Below are 20,179 nucleotides of genomic sequence, written 5' to 3'. Positions count from 1 at the left end.
CCAGTGGTGTCAAAAAGAAAACTGGAAAATTCCATCCTTTCCAACGTTATATAATATTAATATGTGCACGTAATTTTCACAACTATAATAGGCAATTTACTCGAAATTTGAGCTTAAAAAATTAATTACAAAAAAACTAATTTGAAATTTAAAAAACATAACCCCTGGTGCAATCCACTGGGTTTTGAAGTAATTTTGTACAAATCTTCAAGGCTGTAGGTGCTATGGGGACTCCTGGACGCAGGCCCGCCACAGGCTTCCTTTCAGAATTTCTTTGACTTACTTTTTTTTTAATATTATGGAGCAACTAGGACAGGAGATAAACTAAAAAGTTCATAGGTGTTTGAGCGTTCAGTACCAAAACAGGACTCCCACAGGTCTTTTAAAAGGCTTTATTTCAGTGATCTGTTACAAAGAGACCTTTAAAGTGCTTAATTTTGAACAAAAATTATTTTGATGACATGCTTTTTTTGCTACTGAAGTAAGCTCTTAAAGAATGAAAAAAACGTGTGTGTTTTTTTCTTTTCCTCATTGATCTCTCTCTCTGGTTTATTTCTTTTACCGAAACTTAAAATTTGAATGAAAAACTAAGAAAAACTGCCCTTCTTGTTTAACGTTTTGAATTTATTTTGTTTTCTTCAAAATAAATATTTATTTAATACTTTGAAAAAGCTTTGATGCTTGTTTCCATTTTCTCTGTTTATTTCCTCAGTTAGTTCAGCTTTACATTTCTCTCTAAGTTCATAAGCCAAGTATTTTCAAGTAATGATGCATCCCTTTCCTGTCAAGATTTTCACTGACATATGTATTTGTCTTTCTCTGGTCCCTTATTATTTTTAATAATTATTCAAAACTTACCTAACTTAAAATCTTTTTACATTATTCAGTCTTAAGTAAATGGTTTTAATTTTTTGATAATTTTTATTCTTGAGGTTAAATTATTCTGCAAAATCGCAAAATGCTCCTCAAAACCACCGCAGATTATTCTCAGTGTTTGTTTAAAACTAGGAACCCTGACTTAGGCTTAAATTTTGCCTTTTTGCTCTTGATATTCATTTACTCTAGTCCAAATTTTTCATTTCATATTTAAAGTTAAATTTTTTGTATTTGCCTATTTGTTGCTGAGATCTCTAGGAACTAAGTATAAATCCCGAAAGTACATAAAGTATGAAAATCTTATGGTTTACCAAGAATGCTACAACACCACTCTAGTTGGAAAAAAAAAGTAAGATGCTTTAAAGTGCTTGATTTTGATTTCTATTTTGAAGTGAGAACCATGCAAAAAAATAATAACTCATTATCAATCTTTTGTTCTTGTTTATGGCTAAATTCCTAAATTTTGCTGTTAATGGATAACAATAAAATAACTGTTTAAAATTATTGTAAACCATTCCATTTATACTGAATGTAAAGATTCCCAACTTAAGGGTGGATTTGATTCAAACAAATTTTATTGGAAATAGCTCTTAAAGACCAACTCCCGACTCCAAATCCTACAATTTTAGAGCCGTCGACTCCAACTAAAGTACCCGTAACTTAGTTTGACTCTGACTCTAGCTCCGCAGCTTTGGCAAAAATTTAGACACTGAGAGAAAATGACTGATTCCGACTCTTGGAACTTTAAAGTCTTCGACTCCGACTTCTTTTTCTTAAAATGAGTCCGACTCCACAAACTTTCGTAGAGTTGCGGAAAGTGACCGTTCTGACACCCCAGTCCTTGAATTAAAAATTTTAGACTCCCGACTCTGACTCCCTAACTTAGCAGACTTTTTTTTTCTTTGATAATGAAAATTATTTCTTAAAGTTAACATTTTATTGTTTATTTATTTTTAAAAGCACTTTTATTCTTTTTTTTGGCAACTGGATAAAAACAAACCTTTTTTTTTTTTTGATACATTTCAAGTTGTTAAGTTAACTTTTGTGACTATGATTGGCTGGCTGAAATTGCCTATTTTTAGTGATATTTTTGAAAAAATAGTGAATTTGTTCCCCCTGAAAGGAAACTTCAGGGAAAGAAAATTGAAATTTTGTACGCTTTTGAGTGACCTAGATTCTTTTCCAACAATAAAAAAACTAGAAAAGGAATGGGTTGAAAAAGTAGAGGCATTTAATTAAAAACGACTGAGCATTGGAAATGTTTGAGTGAAGCTATTAATCAGTATTTTCCAAATTAATAACAGAGAAAACATCAAAATGAATTGTGAATTAAAAACAAATTTGCTGTCAACATACAATCTCCAGCTTAGATCAGCATAAGAACCTAAAATTTAGAATTCTATTATTTTAATATGTGTATATTGCATGCCTGTTACAGTGAAACTTCTATGAACAACCACCTCTATATAACGACCACCTCCATTAACGACCACTTTTCTGGGGCACCGATTTTTCACCGGATATACCTATTGTTAAAATACCTCTGAGAAAGACCACTGAAACCTCTCACAAGGACCGGCCAATGGTGAACCTCAGCATCAACAAATATAGGAGTTTTTGTTAGAGAAACCCCGAGAAACAACAAAAGAAAAGCAATAGAACATTTAGTTTGCACACAGATCAGATTTCACTTTTTAACTAAAGTGGAAAGAAACCAGAATAAGGGATGTAAATCTATTCTCTTGTTGACTTAAATATGTTCCTTTGTTGCCCTCTCTGTTTTGAACCTCAAAATGTCGCAAAAAGGAGGGCGTTATTTTTTGGACCCTTTGAAAGCTAAGGTAGCACATGCACATCTTGAGGCAAGTCAAGTGTGCGCCCCTGTCATTGAGGGAGGCTGATAAGAATAGAAGTTCTCTAAAAGAATGTTTCTTGAAATTTTTTGGTTGCTTACAGGAGAGGGGGATTAGAACGAAGCTTATTAAGTGGTCAAAATCTACTTTTAGCACATTTGAAAAGCTCAAGAATTAGTTTCATTGAAGTTGCATTTTGTATTTCATCATTATACATAGCAGTTAAAATGTTGAAAAACTGCGTTCTCATTTTTTGCCTTTCAGGCAATCAATCGGATTCCGATGAGGAAGATGAAGTGAAAATGCTGAGTTGAGGGATACTGTGCGACCAAAGCTGTCAGAACAACAAACTCTGACAGAAATAGATATCTTATCTTGCACTAATAATTAGGACATTATCTTGCACTAATAATTAGGACATTAGTAATTTATTTTTTTCGCTGAAAGCTAAACTAGAAACTAAAGTTGTTTTAGAAAAAACTAAGATTCGGAAGCAGGCGATTCTCTTCACATAAAATATTTAAATTTAATAAATAGTTTTCAAATGGAAAAATCATGTAAGAAGTATATTTAATATTGGAAAAAAAAGTTTCTTTTTGTTCATTCTTATCATAATGTCCTTGATTAATAGACTACAGGAAGAAGAAAAATGAAAGCTACTGGTGCTATATTTGCATGTTCGAAAATGATCTCTAAGAGTGACCAACCTCTATTAACGACCACTTTTTTGAGGAACGGAGAGTGGTCACTCCAGAGAAGTTTCACTGTATTACCAAAAATCCTTTCCTCCAGGAAAAAATTTAGCATTAGTGCTAAGTGCTATCTTTTTAACAAAAATTTAAATTTTGTGCCACTTGTATAATTCTGATACAGTTTAAAAGATGAATATTCTCAATTTTCAATGTGTTGTGGCACTTAAATTATTTACAACTGATGGTTTCAAGTTTGAGTATGGAAGCGATGATGACCTTAACAGATTTTTAATTTTCACAAGCATAAAAAAAATGTTTAGCTGATACTTTATCTGAAATTCATAAGACAAATCTTACGCTATAAAGCTATGTGATTAACATTTAAATGGGTTACCCTATCTACAAAAATAAATACCACAAAGGACTTAATGCTGAAACTGACCTGTTATTTAATTTTTCATCCACAAAAAACACTTAAAGAATACCGGGGACAGTAAAAAAATGGAGCCATGCATCTCTTTAAATTTTAAACTTGAAAATTTTGCTTGTGTGAAAATTTAATTTAAAATAATTTTACCTTTTATTGCGAACAAACCAAAGTTCTATACAAATCTTATTAGTATTAATAAACAATTTAATTTTGTAAGAATTATAACTAAGCAAACATTTTAGCAGTAAGTTATCGCCCCTAAGCCAGTTCTAAAGAATTTACCATAGCTGTTCAATAACAATAACTAAAAATTAAACTCACTTCTCTAAAAGGACCAAAAAAAAATGTATTTAAAAAAATAATGAATGAATCGCTGTAACAATGATTGCTTCTGAATTGATTACTTTATTGGCATAATAATTAAATCCATTAATATTGACCTACCCCAAAGCAGAATTCTTGATGTTCTACAACTTAAATCATTTGACCAAAATTGTTCTGCAAGTACTTCAGGCATTGTATACACAAGCGACCAACATGACCTTTTCCACAAATCGGGTGCTCTAAATCAAAATCGTTTCATACAGGAGGTTTTTTTTTTTTTTTTTTTCAGTTTCTAAAACTTTACTATTTTATGCAATTCTGTGAAACTAAACTGATTGAGATTCTCCTAAAATATTTTTTATGCTATGAAATTTTATAAAAATCCGAACTTGGTGTCAAACTATGTTATTTTGGTCAATTTTACATGGCATGAAGGAACAATCAAATTATTGTTAATAAATAATTACTAAAAAAATAAGTAAAATGAGTCGAGTTAGGGTAGCATATAATAAAACACTTAAAAACTTTCTAAACAATTGAAATATTTTCAGGAATCAAAAGGATTGAAAACTCAAACAAGACATGCAATTTTTGGCGATGGATGTGTTTCAATGTTGGCATGTTTCCAAAACATACGTTTATGAAGGAAATTGCAGTAGAGGAAGATCAATTGGGAAAGTAAAGGAAAAGGGGAACCAAAAACACTAGAAAATTTGGAATCTTTTCTGCTTTAGACTGTGAAATTTCTGCAGAAACTGCCAATTTTCTGCAAATATCTTCAAACTCAAGATAGAATTTTGCACAAATTCTGCAGATTTCTCTGTTCCTGCAGATGGCTTATCGAATTCAACATTTTTCGCGAACCTTCTGCCGGATCATCGTAATTTCCGAGAATTTTTTATTTTCATCTCATTTAAAGAAATCTGCAGAATTTGCAAAATTCTACCTTGAGTTGGAAGATATTTGCAGAAAACATGCAGTTTCTGTAGAAATTTCACAGAAAACTGTAGAATTTCTACAGAGTTTTCCTCTCACATTTGAACAGAAAGTATTATCAATTTCTTCTGCAATGCTTCATTTTGTGCTAGAAATTTGAAAATTTTCAACATTTTTCCGACCATTCTCATCTCTATTCCTAACTGTAAATTGCCAGGTGATAGCAGTTATCAGCATGTACTTCACTCACACCAAAACCCAGACACAGATATATAGAAAATTTTATTTAAGTAGAGGTACAATATATGCGCTTTATAATCTTTTAATCAAGTTAAATTTTGATTTTAATCCTTGAAATATTTACCACTGGTATGACTCATTACAATATAGAGTTTCAAACTTAGATAATTCTTCATGCTTTCTGCCCATTTCTTTTTCCAACTATAAAATCTTGTTTGAAACTCACATTTCAACAACTCCTGATAAGTTATTTCTGTTAATTAAGATTCGCTGTTCTAACTAGAGTAACTAGAAAATCGCCCGTCAAGGTATGAGGGGTAAAAATTGCTTCTACATTTCAACGAAGCAATTGCATGTTTGCTGATATTTTGATAGTTGAAATTTTAACTCTAACACCAGTAGATAGTGTTAATTGTTGACCACTTTTTCTCCTAAAATTACAGTCTTACCCATAAAAAGTTAAGTTACTGGATCTGGTTCAGCCTTATCAAAATAAAGCATTTCCCTGCATGTCAAACATTATCAAAAAATATTATCGTGCCATGGCACGAGTTTAATTATTGGTGACGTCGGGAGCGTTATTCAATCAGTGAATAAGCTAAGTCTATTATGTATGAGAGGATATGTGTTGAATTTATATTTTTCCTCAAATTTTAATAAAACATTGCAAAAATATTTTCAATTTTTCAGATTTGAGGTATAGATTGCTTTATTTTTTGAAGTTTTTTTTTTTTTTTGGTTTTTCAGGGGAGTGGGCCCCGTAGTGGTGTGCCCCCTTCCCCTCTTTTGCAGGTTCTTTGGATCTGGGCCTAACAAAAGGCTAAAACTCAAATTTTTTTTCTTAATCTTTTGAAGGGCAGAATTGCCTTCAAGCTTAACGTATTTCCACAGGGACAATTTATGAGAAATTTCTGCAGAAACCCGCTTTGTATTTTAGTCCCTGTGTATCAAATTTTTCGGCTGTCCTGTGAATTTCGATAGACAAGCAGGTTTGAGTGTTAACATTAAGAGTGCAATGAAATTGTCTTACCTCAGGGTATATTTTCCCCTTCTCATCCATAGCAAGGTAGAAGTTGGAATGTTTTCCTTTTATTTTGACTTCTCCATCGCCTCTTGATGTGACCACCATTATAGCTATAATAATTGCAATCAGTTATTTGAAAATTATTAATTAAGCACAAAAATGTTCAGTGTTGTTTCAAAGTCTGGATTTTAAAATAGGTTCATGGTTCGTTGTGTATTTTTGGTGGTTACAGTAAGGTGGGAAAAAGTTCTAACAAATTGGAAATTTGATTTTGACAATTAAAAATAATATTTCCTAATAGTAATATTTTTTTGGAAAACAGAGAAAGGATTTTTATAATTAGTTGAAACTATTTAATGAGCATCTCGCATTCAATTTGAATGTTAATAATTTCCCACCCTCGGTATTTCAATGAATTCAGATTCTGTCTTCGAATGAAGTTATAATGTCAAAGATAAGATAAAAGTCTCGAATGTCAGAAATTTAAAGCAACATTTTATGTCTTGATTTTTTACTATTTTTAATATACAGGTTATAAGGTTATATAAACTCAGAACAAACCAAGGTTTTTTTTTTCCTTTACTTTTATATTGGGGGGGGGGGAGAAAAGGAAAGTGGTGCAGCTTTGAACCAAAAAAATTAAATCTCTATTGGGAAAAAAAAATCCTAATTTATGTTTTAGAGCCCACACTGTATGCTTTGTCCAGTGTTGCCCACTTATTTTGTGCATTGAGAAGGAATACTAAAGGAGGGAGCCATAGCAAATGTCTCAGTGTAATAAGCTGGGGACTCGATGTTTCCCAGGTCAGGTGACTTGTTTGGCTGGGAAGTTGTTGCGTTTTGGCACGCAATCGCTCTTTTGGCATTAAATATTTTTCAGACGACGCGACGGCGCTTATTATGAAATTGGGGCTACAAATCAGAGCAACTCTGGCTCCAACTCCTTTCCGCATAATAAATAAATAAATAAATAAGGGATACAAATACAGGCCAATCATTCAAACTCCCTCTCCCCACTTCTTTCCGGATTTTAAAATATAGTGTAATTGCATTTTTCATGTATTTTGATGTTGATTCCTTGAAATGACGGGCATGCACAAATAGTTTAAAGTGTTCTGTTATTGACTGAAAATTTATGGATTCATATGTATTGTAATCAATGTTTTGAAATGATTTCCTACGCAGGCATACTAGTATTTAAATTGAAGCATAAAAATAGCAAATCTTTATTCTTGCGCATCTGCTGTTCACAGGAGCTTGGCGAGAAGATTCTCGCCAACAAAGCAAATGTACACAAAATGCTTAAGAGCTGTTAAAATAATTACTAATTAAGTAAAAAGTGTTTTTATGGAACTAAAATGTTATTTGCACTCAAGATATACAATGTTTTATAACTTTAATAGGTAAAATAAGTACGAAAATTTAAAAATTATAGGCAACTGTGGAATATGTACTCGTTGAATGCTATAAATGTTATTTTTTTTTATTTAGAAGTAAAAAACATTCGTACATGCTAGGGAAAAGTTACTAGACCTCCTGGTGTGGCTTTTTCCTCACAGTTTACAATGCTAAAATACTGTACTATTACTGTAAATCTAATTTTTCCCTTCTACAGTTAAAGGTTGTTTTCATGCATGGCTTCAGCTAATGAAGCGAACTTCAGCGGTTACGATCAACTCAAAATTGCTCCCCAAGTCACATGGTACTGTTGCCGAATCAGGATAGTAGGGTTGCACTCTCTCCATCTATTCCTTCTCAATGATTTTGTGAAATGACAAGTAGAAAACTGTCATTTCATCTGCTAGACTATCTTACTAGCAGATTGTGGCGTAACTGATATTTTGTTACTGCATGCATTGAGGGGAAAAAGATTTAGAATGGGACTAAATATAATGTGTAAATGTTGACTAAAAATATCTGTTTTATTATTTTTTTAATTATTCTATTTAAAAATACTTATGTTAAAAAATAATAGCCCTTTCATTCTATAGACAAGGAACTTTTTGAGACAAAATAAATGTTTGAGGTTTTTTATAGCACATCATTGTAAAAATCAAAACAACTTCTTTTAGTTTATGAAATCAAAATTTATAAAACTAAGGGTCACTCATTTAAGTAATTTTGTAGCCAATATTATAGTTTGACAGGTTTTGGACATAAATTTTCGTTTTTGACATGACGGTAAAGACTGTGGTTGAAACCGGATAAAAGCACCTGCTGTCGAAAACTTGCCGACCCTGGGTGAAGTCTTTTTTACAACTTTAACTAATGTACCGAGTTTCAGATCTAACTATTTTGGTAAATCAAACTGTGTAATGCACCTAAAATCATTCATTAAATTGTATGATGAATTGCAAAGTTTAATAATGCAGATAATCACTATATATTGTGTAACAGTACATCATTTACAGACTTTCAGGGCAGATAGAAACACCTAGATGATGGGAAATCACATAGCAATGCATGGTAGGAAACGCTTTCCTGAGGCGATATTGACGACACAAAGTACAAGAAAGACAGGACACAAATAAGAGGAAAAGCCATGTTTGTTATCCTTAGTACAGCAAAAAACTAACAAAAAAAGAACATGAAGGAGCCAAGGATCGTCATCAAAGTAGGTGTTCGAACTTATGACCCTGGGCCGTGATGCATGCCTCACTTCTCCAGCGCATTGAAGATCAAAGGTAGAAGTGAGTGCGGCAAGAAAAACCGCATTTCTACATGCACCGTCCTCTGACGCTTTGGTTTACGTAATGACGTCTATCGTGTACACCAGACAATAACTTAGCCAGCATTTTTGCTGTATTAGAAATAACAAACATAGCTTTTCTTCTTATTTGTGTCTTGTCTTTCTTGTACTTTGTGTCATCACTATCGCATCAGGAAAGCGTTTCCGACCGTACATTGCTGTGAGATTTCCCATCATCTAGGTATACTCTATCTGCCCTGAAAGTCTGTAAACGCTGTACTGTTACATCCTGTATATAACAATCTCTGACAAGTAGTAAATTCAGGTGTGGTCAGGGTTATAGCAAAAAAAGGGGTGAGCTTTAGGATCAACTTTTGTCCCACAAAGGTTTTGGGTTTAACATTTTTTTTACCAATCTAGTATAGTAATTTATTTATGTCCGGATTGTTATGACCCCCCACCCTCAGAATTCTTGGGTTCACAACTCAGGTAAATTCTTGTTGCGCCAGTGGGTACAACTGGTTGTACAACAGTTTTACTTCTTCCCATTGTAACTTTTTTCCTGCTGAGTTTAACCTCCCCCCCCTCCCCCATTCCCTTCTCGTGATTGCACCCCTGACTGTGATGCATTTTCAAACTAAAATAAAATTCAAATTGTTTTTCATTTTTTATGATATACAGTACACTCCCGATTATCCGCGAGCGGATTATCCGCGGGGTGGATTATCCGCGAGTCAATTAACAATCAGGAACATGTATTTTCGCAACAAAAAATAAATACCAATGGTTTTTTTTTCGGAAAAATTGTAAATTTAAACTCGGCTGTTTTTATTTATTTGGTTATTTATTTATTTTTTGGGGGGAGGGGGGGGCTTTCTTCATTGTGCATACACTTGTTTGTTATTGACGGAAAGTTCCGTTGTGAAAAAATACAAAATATTTTTACCATATATATTTTAACTCTTTGTAAAAGTGTTATGCATCAGTGCAGAGAATTTTTTAGGAAGGACAATTTTCAACCTTATTTGTCCCTCATTTGAGTCTTTTTGTGGTTCATCCGCGATTTTTTTTATCCGCGGCAATTGCGCCACCCAATTCCGCGGATAATCGGGAGTTTACTGTATTTACATTCATAGTTTGCTTTCATCTTAGAATGCTGTTGAAATTATAATAAAGTGCCCCTTTAATTTTAAAAGGAATGTTAAGCTATGTAGCAAATGTTGCTTTTGAAAAGCGAATGTTTTTTAATATGGAGATTTTATTAGTGGCTATTTTACCGTGTCTCATATGTCAGGTGAGGCATGACATAGAGGCCCTCAGTGCTAGATCTAGAGGAAGCAAAGTGGGGGCCCTTCACCAAGTGGCAACTACTAAGGGAGGGCAGCAACTTCCACATAGTTCTGCATTTTTTCTTTGAAATTTCATATGAAAACTTGAAGGATTGTGGGTCAAATCAGTAGTTTTCTCAAGTTTTTGCCTTGGCTCGGAAAAATCAAAGATTCAACACAAGGGGATCCAAAAAGGCACATGAAAGATATTTTTCATTCAAAGTTATGTTCATCTCTAAGTGGCCCCCAGAAAGTGCATTCCCAACTCTCTATACAGGAGTGCAAACCTGGGGGGGGGGGGCATGGCGCAGTTTGTGCCGTTGCAATTTTTAGGGGTGTGTTTTTTCTTCTGTTGGGGGAGAGGTTCTTGGTATTTGGGGCGGGGTACCCCTGCTATATGTCCGCCACTGCAGACTAAAGATCTTGTAAGAAATATGACTTTTTTTTTTCTTTTGATTGAAAATTGTATTACATTTCGCTAGGGGGGGGGGGGGGAATCCAGTGCCGCGAGTTAACAGTCAAGTATCAAGAAAATAAATTTCTAGTCTGTGTTCCATTTACCTTCGTTATTATAGGGCTCTCTAGTGCCATAAATTTTCCCTTCGGTGTCGATGACCAGGTTGTAGCCGGTCGCGCTGTGCAGCTGCTTCTCCGGGCCCACATGCCCGGGCACCCCGCTGTCCGGTTCTACCGCCCGGGCGTAGGCGGCGCCCCTGCGTTCTTCGCTCGGTGGCCGGGCCGGTCGCTGCCTGCCGTCCTCGGAAGCCATCTTGCGATGGGAATGTGGGAGAAGAGCGGGATCCTGGAGAAGAGAAGAGCAGAGATATGAGCGACGGGAAGGGGGGCGGGGCCGAGCCTCGTGCGCAGGCGTGGATGCAATTGTTTGCGATAAATGTTTGGTTCTTTGCTGATTGCTTTTACCTATTTGACAGACAGTTTTATGTGCCGTGGAATGCGACATGAGCTCTTTTCTTTCTTTCTTTTTATTTTAAAAATTGTATGGGTGATAGAAGAGAAATTTTTTGGGAATGAGACTATTTGAACCCGTTACTGACTCCCTGTTTCATTAATTTTGTGATTTTGATTGTAAATGACTTCTTTTGAAGTATATTCGTACTTAGACTGCAAAATGGCAAACACTGTTGAATTCTCGGAATAGCATGTGCCGCATTGCGGGACTTCTTTTGTCCCCAAAATTTAAGAAAGAATCAAAAATTCCAATTTAGACGAGTGTTTACTCGGTCTCGCATGTTCGTATTGATTTTTAATCTTCCGAATATATTGCTGCTTTCTTTATGAGTTTTATTGCTTGGTTATTTTCAATGAAAAGAAAAACTCCTGCATGGTCTTAAATTTGCTCTCCCTATCTTAATTTTAACTTTTGAAATACAATAGATTTCATTTATTCAAGATTTCTCTCGCTTTTTTTTATTTTTAAAATTCTCTGAACGAAACCGCATAAATTTTATTCTTATAAAGAAATTTTATTTTATGGGCTTAAGTAAATAATTAAATACAGTGAAACCCCTCTATTACGGACACTAACGGGACAAACTTTTTTGTCCGTAAGAGAGGGGTGTCCGCTTTACAGAGGTTTTTTTAATTTAATTAACTTTAGTTATTTGTTTATGTTTCTTGAAATCTTAAATGAAATATGTGTGAATTCTACTCTTTCATATGCATAGATTTTTTTTAATTTACTAGTTTTTACCAACATATACATAATAAACAATTATTTTATCAGGTTAAATTCAAATATTACAGTTTTGCACACTCAAAGAGATTTAAATAACAGGTTCGCATAAAAATTACATACCTAATTTGTACTTTTAAAAAATTGTTCGATTGATGTCTGTTGATATGTTTTGATCGATGAAAGTCTTTCATTTTCGAAATGTATCTTAAGTTCTTGTACCAAGTCTAGTCCTTTAGGATCGTTGTGTTTAATTGAAAATTCCCTGAGTCCATCTATAATACGCTTAAGGGTGCTCTTCACTGAGAGTCTGAAAGCTTCGGATCCAATGCTAACCTACGGGGAAAGTTAAAGGTTATTTTACAATATTCCTTTGAAGTTTTCGGGTCAATTTTTTTTCTGAGTATTTTTCAAGCCTATGTCTGTGTATATTAGTTTTTACTTTTTTGATACGTCCATTCTTCGATTTTTTAAAATTCGAGAAAAAATGAATTTCTACGAAAACGAGGTACTGTTGGACCTTTCGCTCTGTAAAAAAGCTGCAAATCGTGCTATCGAAATTTTAAGAACGCCCCAACACGCAAAATATTTCCAGCTCTCTTTTGAGACTATGTTTGAAATGATGCGACCATTTCTAAAAAAATATCGGAGTTCCAACCATCTGAAATATTTTCGAAAAAGCTCAATTTCTCTACTAAGCCACGCCCTTCACTGGTCCCCCCTTTCTTGAGGGGAAAAACCGGGTGAGGTGTATAAGATTTACGATCATTAGCGCAAACGACCGTTTCCATTTACTACTCCCCTCTTTTCCGGAGGCATTTTTCAATGAAGGAATGAATGAGTGCTTTTGAAAGTGAATCCACATGCTTGGAAACATCTTCACGATTTGATTTGTGTTTAGAAAGGATATAGTTTTTAAAGAGTGCTTCTGAGATAATTCTTGTGAATTCTTGTGCTAAATGACCTCCTGAATCCAAATATGACCACCTTTTCCCATTCACACGTCCCGCTTTTTTGGAAATGTCGCCCGCAATTTTTTTCAGTTTTTGAGTTTCATAGCCATTATTTTTATTTGGAGGGGAAGTTATCGTTATATTATACATTAATACTTTTCTGAGGGGCTAGAGAGGTGCTACGTTTGTACGCAAGAACATATGAAGGAAATTGGTTAACTCATGGGGGGTATTACCACTTATTATATTTTTAAAATCATCAAAATCCATCCTTTTTTCTAGGGGTTTGTTTTACAATTTTTTCCCTTATTTTTTGGCATGAAACCAGAGTATAGGACTCACACCTATAAACCCTATATCCGAAAAAAAAAAATTTCACGTTGTAAATTTAAAAAAAAGGAAGTATCGCATTTTGCGTAAAGTTGCATCGCAGACCTTCAGTGAAGAACCTTTTCGTGTTATTCAAATTCATTCACGGATATAATTAAGATTAAAATTATCTTAAGTATGCTTATAATATAGCATTAATGAATATTTCTATTTCTGGGGATGCACTACCCCCATTACTTTTCACAACATCAAGAAGGCATAAACAATGGAGCTGGTGCATCCAAAGAAAGATAAATATGTATATTAATGCTACTTTATAAGCAAATTTAAGGATGCTTTTCACTGAGAGTCTGAAAGCCTACGGATCCAATGTTAACCTGCGGGGAAAGTTGGATGAAGATTTTACAAATTCCTTTGAAGTTTTCATGTAAATTTTTTTCCGAGTATTTTTCAAGCCTCTATCTGTGTCGTGTACTTTTTCCTTTTTTGAAATATCCATTCTTTGATTGTTTAAAATTCGAGAAAAAATGAATTTCGTTGAAAGAGGTGGTAGGTACTGTTTGATATTTTGCTCCATAAAAAATCTGGCAAAATATTTCCAGCACTCTTTTGAGACTTTGTTCGAAATAAAGCGACCATTTCTAAAAAAAAAAAAAAAAAAACCGAGTCCGAAACCGTATTCTAGATACTTACTAGATATTTGGATTCTATTTTTGTCTATATTATACTATGTTACTACAAATGTAAACGCATAAAATGCTTTCCACAGCTCAACAAACATTTTTGAAAATAATTTCTCGAGCCAAACTCGTAAAAAATTCTTTACAAGGTATGTACACATTGATCATGTAATTCATAATACAGTGAAATCCAGTAACAATGAACTTCAAAATCGGGACTGAAAACTTATTTGGTTGAAACGGGTACTTCGTTATACTGATATACGTTGTAACAGGATTTCACTGAATTTTTCTTTTGAAGACTTTCTAAGGAGAAAAATGATACATACCTGCATTTCTTTAAAGCATGAATGAGTATAAAAAAATTGTTTTAAAGCAGGGTTGGGTTCCCAGGGTCGTGACCCCAAATGGGGTCGTGTAGCGTTTCTTCTTCGGTCGAAACATTATTCCTACCACAGTATAGTTGGGGGTGGATCGAATCTAACATAGCAGTTTTGTAATGTAGGATCTAACGTAGCTTTCACAATGTTGCCAGGTTAGGTCCACACCTTGCGATACTTTACTGACATGTAGGCTACGTGATCACAGGTCCTTTACTTAGTCAAAAAAGGGTCGCAACGTGCAAAAGATTGGGAACCACTGGTTTAAATTTACAGATAATTAGAGAACTGATGGGGGAAGGGGGAGAACACTGACCATTTTGTTTTTAACTGGATGAATACACCATGTTCTAAGAATCTTTCGGTAGTCGTGTTACACTGAAATTTTCATAAGCTCAGACAAATAATTTGTCTGACGTCTAAAACATTTCCCCGAAACCTAAGGTTTTTCAATTTTAGCCGATCTTTATCAATATATATTTGTGTGTATGCACTGTGCAGTCGCATCTGTTCATAGTGAAGTCTAAGGAACCGAATAACAATTTCGTATATAGCCTCAATTTCGCTATAAAAAGGTAAACAACAAGAAGGGAACTGAACCATAAATACGATACATACGGCTTGAATATTAGTACGAAAAACCAAATTTCTAGTTGAATTTTAATTCAAAGTGTCAAAGGTCAAAGTTTTTTAATATCCTGGATAAAAAAACAAATACATAGCCACAAGTTTTCAATCAAGCAATGCATTTTCTACACTTATAATTTACATCTTTTACTTGTGCTTTTAAGACGTTGTTTTTGACTTTTATCTATTTCTTGCACAAAGCTCATGCTTTTCAAAGTGCATATTTTATTTACAATTTACACATTTAAAAATTGAAGCTATTTTGGAACACCCGATTTAAAATGGTGTTAAAGCTTCATTGAAACATTATCATTATTTAATATTATTCATAAATGGGGGAAAAAAATTCAAAAAAAAAAAAAATTAATACCAAACAGAAAAGAAAGAAACATTTAGCATCCAGCCCATATCTTTCATTTGAATTTTGACGTCTTGAATTTAAATTATGTTTTTCACAATCACGAATTGTGGTAGAACCCTACTCGTTGGGTTTCTTATTTCTACAAATGGTTCCTATCAGAATTATATTTGTAAAAGTCATGATTTGAATACAAGACGTCTACATTCAAATGAATTCCAGGGGCTGGATGCTGGACGTTGTTGACTGAATGCTGTTTTTGTCTGAAAAGTATTGTGTAAAATCGAGAGGGTCGGGAATAAGTAAAATCGATGGCGGGGACATGAACTTCACCGCCCAGGAGGAGGGACATGCTCGCGAAGACACGTGGAACAGACGAGTTTGCATTAAAAGAATAGAAAATTAAAGTCGAAAGAACATCAACTACGGACAAGTGAAAACAATAACCAACTGTGGTCGCTCAAAAAAAGAATATATTTGGTCTTGGTCAAGCAATAAGGTATTCGAGGGCGAATGATTGGTATTAGTCTCACGCAACTTTGCGCACATCTCTCAACTTTTGTTGATTTTAAATGTTAAAATTTATTGACATAGAAATTACACTATTTTAATGTAAAAACGTGCAAATTAAATTACACTTGTTTCGGGGTTATTAAGAACATCTTTATCAATAGAGATAGATACATGTGTTTCTGCCTTTTACATCATTCAAAAAGTTTTTATTGGGCCTGACAGATTTCTCTTCCACGTTCTGGAGTTATTTGAGTTACCCTAATTTTGCTAACAGTTTAAAATTTCTCCGGGAAGTCGAGAAGAGATCAAAAAAAAAAAGAAAAAAAAAAAAGAAAAATTAGAAAAATTAGAGCAATAAATGTTAGTACACTCAACAATTTATAAATTATGCTTCATGAATACTTTTATACAAAAAGAGAAAAATTAAATTGAAATATTTTTAAAATTTAAAGGATAGTATACTAATGTGTGTGATTTGCAAATGTGGAATTATATTTTCAATTCTGATATTTTTTTCTGAATATAAATTACGTATGTAAGACATTGTTCACATTCTTACAAGCAAACAATTGACGTAAATAGGGAATATTCCACGTAATTGTTACGATTGTTTGATTGATTGCAATAGTTTGCATCAATGAAAGCTTGATTGAGTGCAGCTATCAAGTTTAGGACTTCGTTTGCACGAAGCTGTCAACATTGTGTGGTAATAAAGAGGTTTCATTTAATTTCGAAATGCGAACATGAATGAATTTTCTGAAAATTATGCTTTTAGCCGTTGCTTTTCTCACCATAGTATCCGCAGAAAGGAAAGCATTTCTGATTATGTTTATTGTTATTATTACTATTTTGAATCGCAGAAAGCAATGCATAACTAATGTAACCAAAAATTGAAAACCGTTAGGAAAAAAAAAGACCTGAGAAGAAAAAAAAAATCAAAAGTTTTAAAAAGTTATTCTATTCCTCCTAACATTTTGCATTTGAATAAGTCGAAGTACATTGTTCCAAGTGTACTGCAAGTAAACTGCAGCTTGTATTTTTAATTTAAGTGCATTATTGCAAGTAATTCCCTGTTGCTCGTGTAATTCCACCCACGAAATGTATTTTCAAATGTTCTCAAACATCATATAACTGCTGCTTCGAAAATACACTTCAATAAAAGACTTACCAACTACTTATTATTATAGCCTGTTGCACTTTTCGTCTAATGCGTAAATTGCATTCTTTAATTAAACATCAGACAAGAAACTAATTAGCTTTATGAACGAAATAAGATTCGGACGTGGCAATTGAAAACATCGTTTAAAAAAAAAAAAAAATAAGACAATCGTTTTTCCTGTTCAATTTATGATAAATTTTCTTTTCATTCATAAATTTTTCATGAATATAAAATCTGGGAACGCATATCCAAAAAAAAAAAAAACTTTGTTTCAAAAATTACGGCAGACCCTTTGGTACTGACTTTATTTTCTGTTCTGTTCAACCTTCGCATCGGTACTGTTCAAGTGGGGTTTCGGCCGCCAGCTAATTTCCTTGATTGCTCTTCACGACGGGGGTCATTTAGGGGTTTCTTTCCCTCCAGAACAATGACAGCTGTGACAGGTCACGTGTTCCTGCCTTACATCGATTACCGTCCACTCCATTGGCTGTTGAAGTGTCAATCACTTGATTCAGGTTCACGCCCATCGTTCAAGGAAGAAAGTCATTTACACCCTAACTTCAAAGTTTTCCCTCACTGAAGAGCAGCCTTAAAGCTTCGTTAACATTTTTAATTGTTTTAACGTCTTCTTTTACGGACAGTTCATCGTCATCCTCAACTGTATGATCTTCGTTAATTTCGCGCACTATGCTTGCAATTTCTGTTTCGCTTTCTTCAGTGAAAACTTGGTCGTCGATGGGAGCATAGTCTTCAGCGGTCACATTTGTGAACCCTGCTTGTTGCATTAACGACTGCAAATCGGATCCATCATTGTCACAATCAACTTCGTTGTCAATTTCCTCTGTGGCAGATCCTTTTTTGAATCCAACGCGATTAAAGCAACTTACTATTGTTTCTTTTTTAACTTCCTTCCATGCGGGCTTAACCCAGCTGATTGCATCTAACACATCAATTGTTTTGGACAATTCGCTACTTGTTTTAGTTTCTTCCATTTTATTGATTAAATGCTTCATAACTAGTTGTCTGTATTGAATTTTAAATGCTTGAATTATCCCAGCATCCATAGGTTGGCATTTCGATGTTGTGTTTGCTGGCAAGAAGACTATTTCTATATTTTTCAAGTGAAAGTCTTTGGGATGGGAGGGCGCGTTGTCCATAAAAATAACAATATGCCTTTTTTCTCTCCCCAACTTCTTATCAAAAGTTACAAGCCAATCAGATATGACACTGGTTGTCATCCACGCTCTTCTATTTGAATACCAGTCTACAGGTAATTTTTTTATATCCAGTCCTTTAAAACACCGAGGTCTGGCTGCTTTTCCGATGACAACTGGTTTTAATTTTGTACCATCCATGCTGGCACCCAACAAAACTGTTAAGCGTTCTTTGGAGATTTTGCCACCACAGCAGTTTTCTTTCCGTAAAGTTAAGGTTTTATCTGGCAGAGCTCTATAAAACAAACCGGTCTCATCAGTGTTATAAATGTCACATGGCTCGTAATTTTCAATCAAACTAGGCACTTTCTCAAACCATTTCTCGCAAACGTCAGCATCCACATCCATGGATTCACCACATATTTTTTTAAAAACGATATCATGTCTCGTTCGAAAACGATCTAACCATCCATTGGAAGCTTTGAAATTTTCTATACCCATTTCAGTAGCTGCTTCTTTCGCCTTTTCTTGTAAAATAGGGCCAGAAATCGGAATATTTTTGCTTCTTGCGGACACAAACCATTTAAACACAATTTCATCCACTGCAAGGGCATTACTTTTAGGAAAATCTTTTTTCTTCTCTTGGTTTCCATTTATGAACCATTCTTTCTTAAACTTCTCTTTTCCTTTTAATATACAGCAAATTTGTGTGCGTCCCACACCAAACTTTTCAGCAATGTTCCGTATTCCAATTTTATTTTTTTCTGCGAAATCTATAACTTCAATTTTTTCTTTAAGAGAAAGAGTACGACGCTGACGATGAGTATTCAGAGCCATTTCAATGAGAACGATGAAACAACTGAATGCTTTTACCCTTAAGTTTACTTTATGATATTGCATTGGCTTTACTTTTACTCTCTATAAAATATTTTTGTTAGATGGCGCGTCAACTCGGCTCCACTTAGACACAACACGCCTGCTTGTTAGTCATCTGAAAAGGAACAAGGCAACGGGGGAGGGTGGGGGTATACAGACAGAAACTTGCAGAATAATCATTTTCTCTTTTCTTTTCTTTTATTTTTGACGATTTGATGATGTTTTTTGGAATGAAAAATGCATTTCGGTGTCAAGCTGAAAATTTTTTGCTACGCAGTAGATGCAAAGTAAAATTGCAAAGAAATTTTTTTTTATCTCCGTATAAGCTGGTCGACTTTGCATTAAATGAAGCCTTTCAATGGAGTAGCTATTTAATTCTCAAGTTTTAAATACTGTCCGCAAAAAAAGGATATATCAATGTAAATGACTTCGAAAGGGGTGTCCGTGTCCGTATTTGAGGGTGTCCGTACGAGAGAGGTTCCTTATACATTAGGTTTAATGTCTCTCTGCCGGGGAATTAAAAACTGTCCGCATAAGAGGGGTGTCCGCATTAAAGGGGTGTCCGTTAGGAGGGGTTTCACTGTACAGAATATATTTTATTTGTAGTATGTATCAAAAAGTAAATAAAAAACAAATATAGGAAGAACAACACTGTTAAAAAAATAATAATAATAATAATTGGGTAAACTTCAATTCTTTCATCTCCATTCCTTTTCCTTTGGTTGCTTGTTGGTTATGTGTTTTTCTGTTTACTTCCCCTTAAAATCCGTAACTTGTTCAGACCCCGAAGAGTTCCTATTTTTCCTACTTTTTCCTACTTTTTAGAGCTCTCTCCTTATTTTCCTACTTTTTCCTTTTTTTTCCTACTTTTTCTTTCTTTAGTATAGCACTTCTAATACTTCTAATTGTGCATTGATTCTTATTTTTACAATGCCGCGCCGATAATTTTCTGCATGTTTTGATTTTGAAAAGTAAAAGGAACAAGCGGATCCTTAGCTTTTCATTGAATGACTAGACTATAGTAATTTATGGAAGGAACGCCGCGGCGTTTGTGTGTTTAAAAA

The 20,179-nt window shown here is 34.1% G+C and overlaps 1 protein-coding gene across 1 annotated transcript in view; it reads right to left on the bottom strand.

Annotated features, from left to right (window-relative positions):
* The window catches only part of LOC129220774 (fibroblast growth factor 16-like), a 33,612-nt gene extending 22,425 nt beyond the window's left edge, over positions 1-11,187 (bottom strand). Inside the window, exons 1-2 of the mRNA XM_054855202.1 lie at positions 10,954-11,187; positions 6,382-6,485 (exon numbers count right to left, since the gene is read on the bottom strand). Of these exons, the coding sequence (XP_054711177.1) occupies positions 6,382-6,485; positions 10,954-11,161 (312 nt within the window). The 5' untranslated portion in view covers positions 11,162-11,187. The remainder of the gene's footprint in view (positions 1-6,381; positions 6,486-10,953) is intronic.
* Between the last annotated feature and the right edge of the window lie 8,992 nt (positions 11,188-20,179).

Source organism: Uloborus diversus, chromosome 4 (assembly GCF_026930045.1).
Source record: "Uloborus diversus isolate 005 chromosome 4, Udiv.v.3.1, whole genome shotgun sequence".
In the NCBI taxonomy this organism is placed as follows: domain Eukaryota; kingdom Metazoa; phylum Arthropoda; class Arachnida; order Araneae; family Uloboridae; genus Uloborus; species Uloborus diversus.
This window is presented reverse-complemented; position numbering and strand designations above follow the sequence as displayed.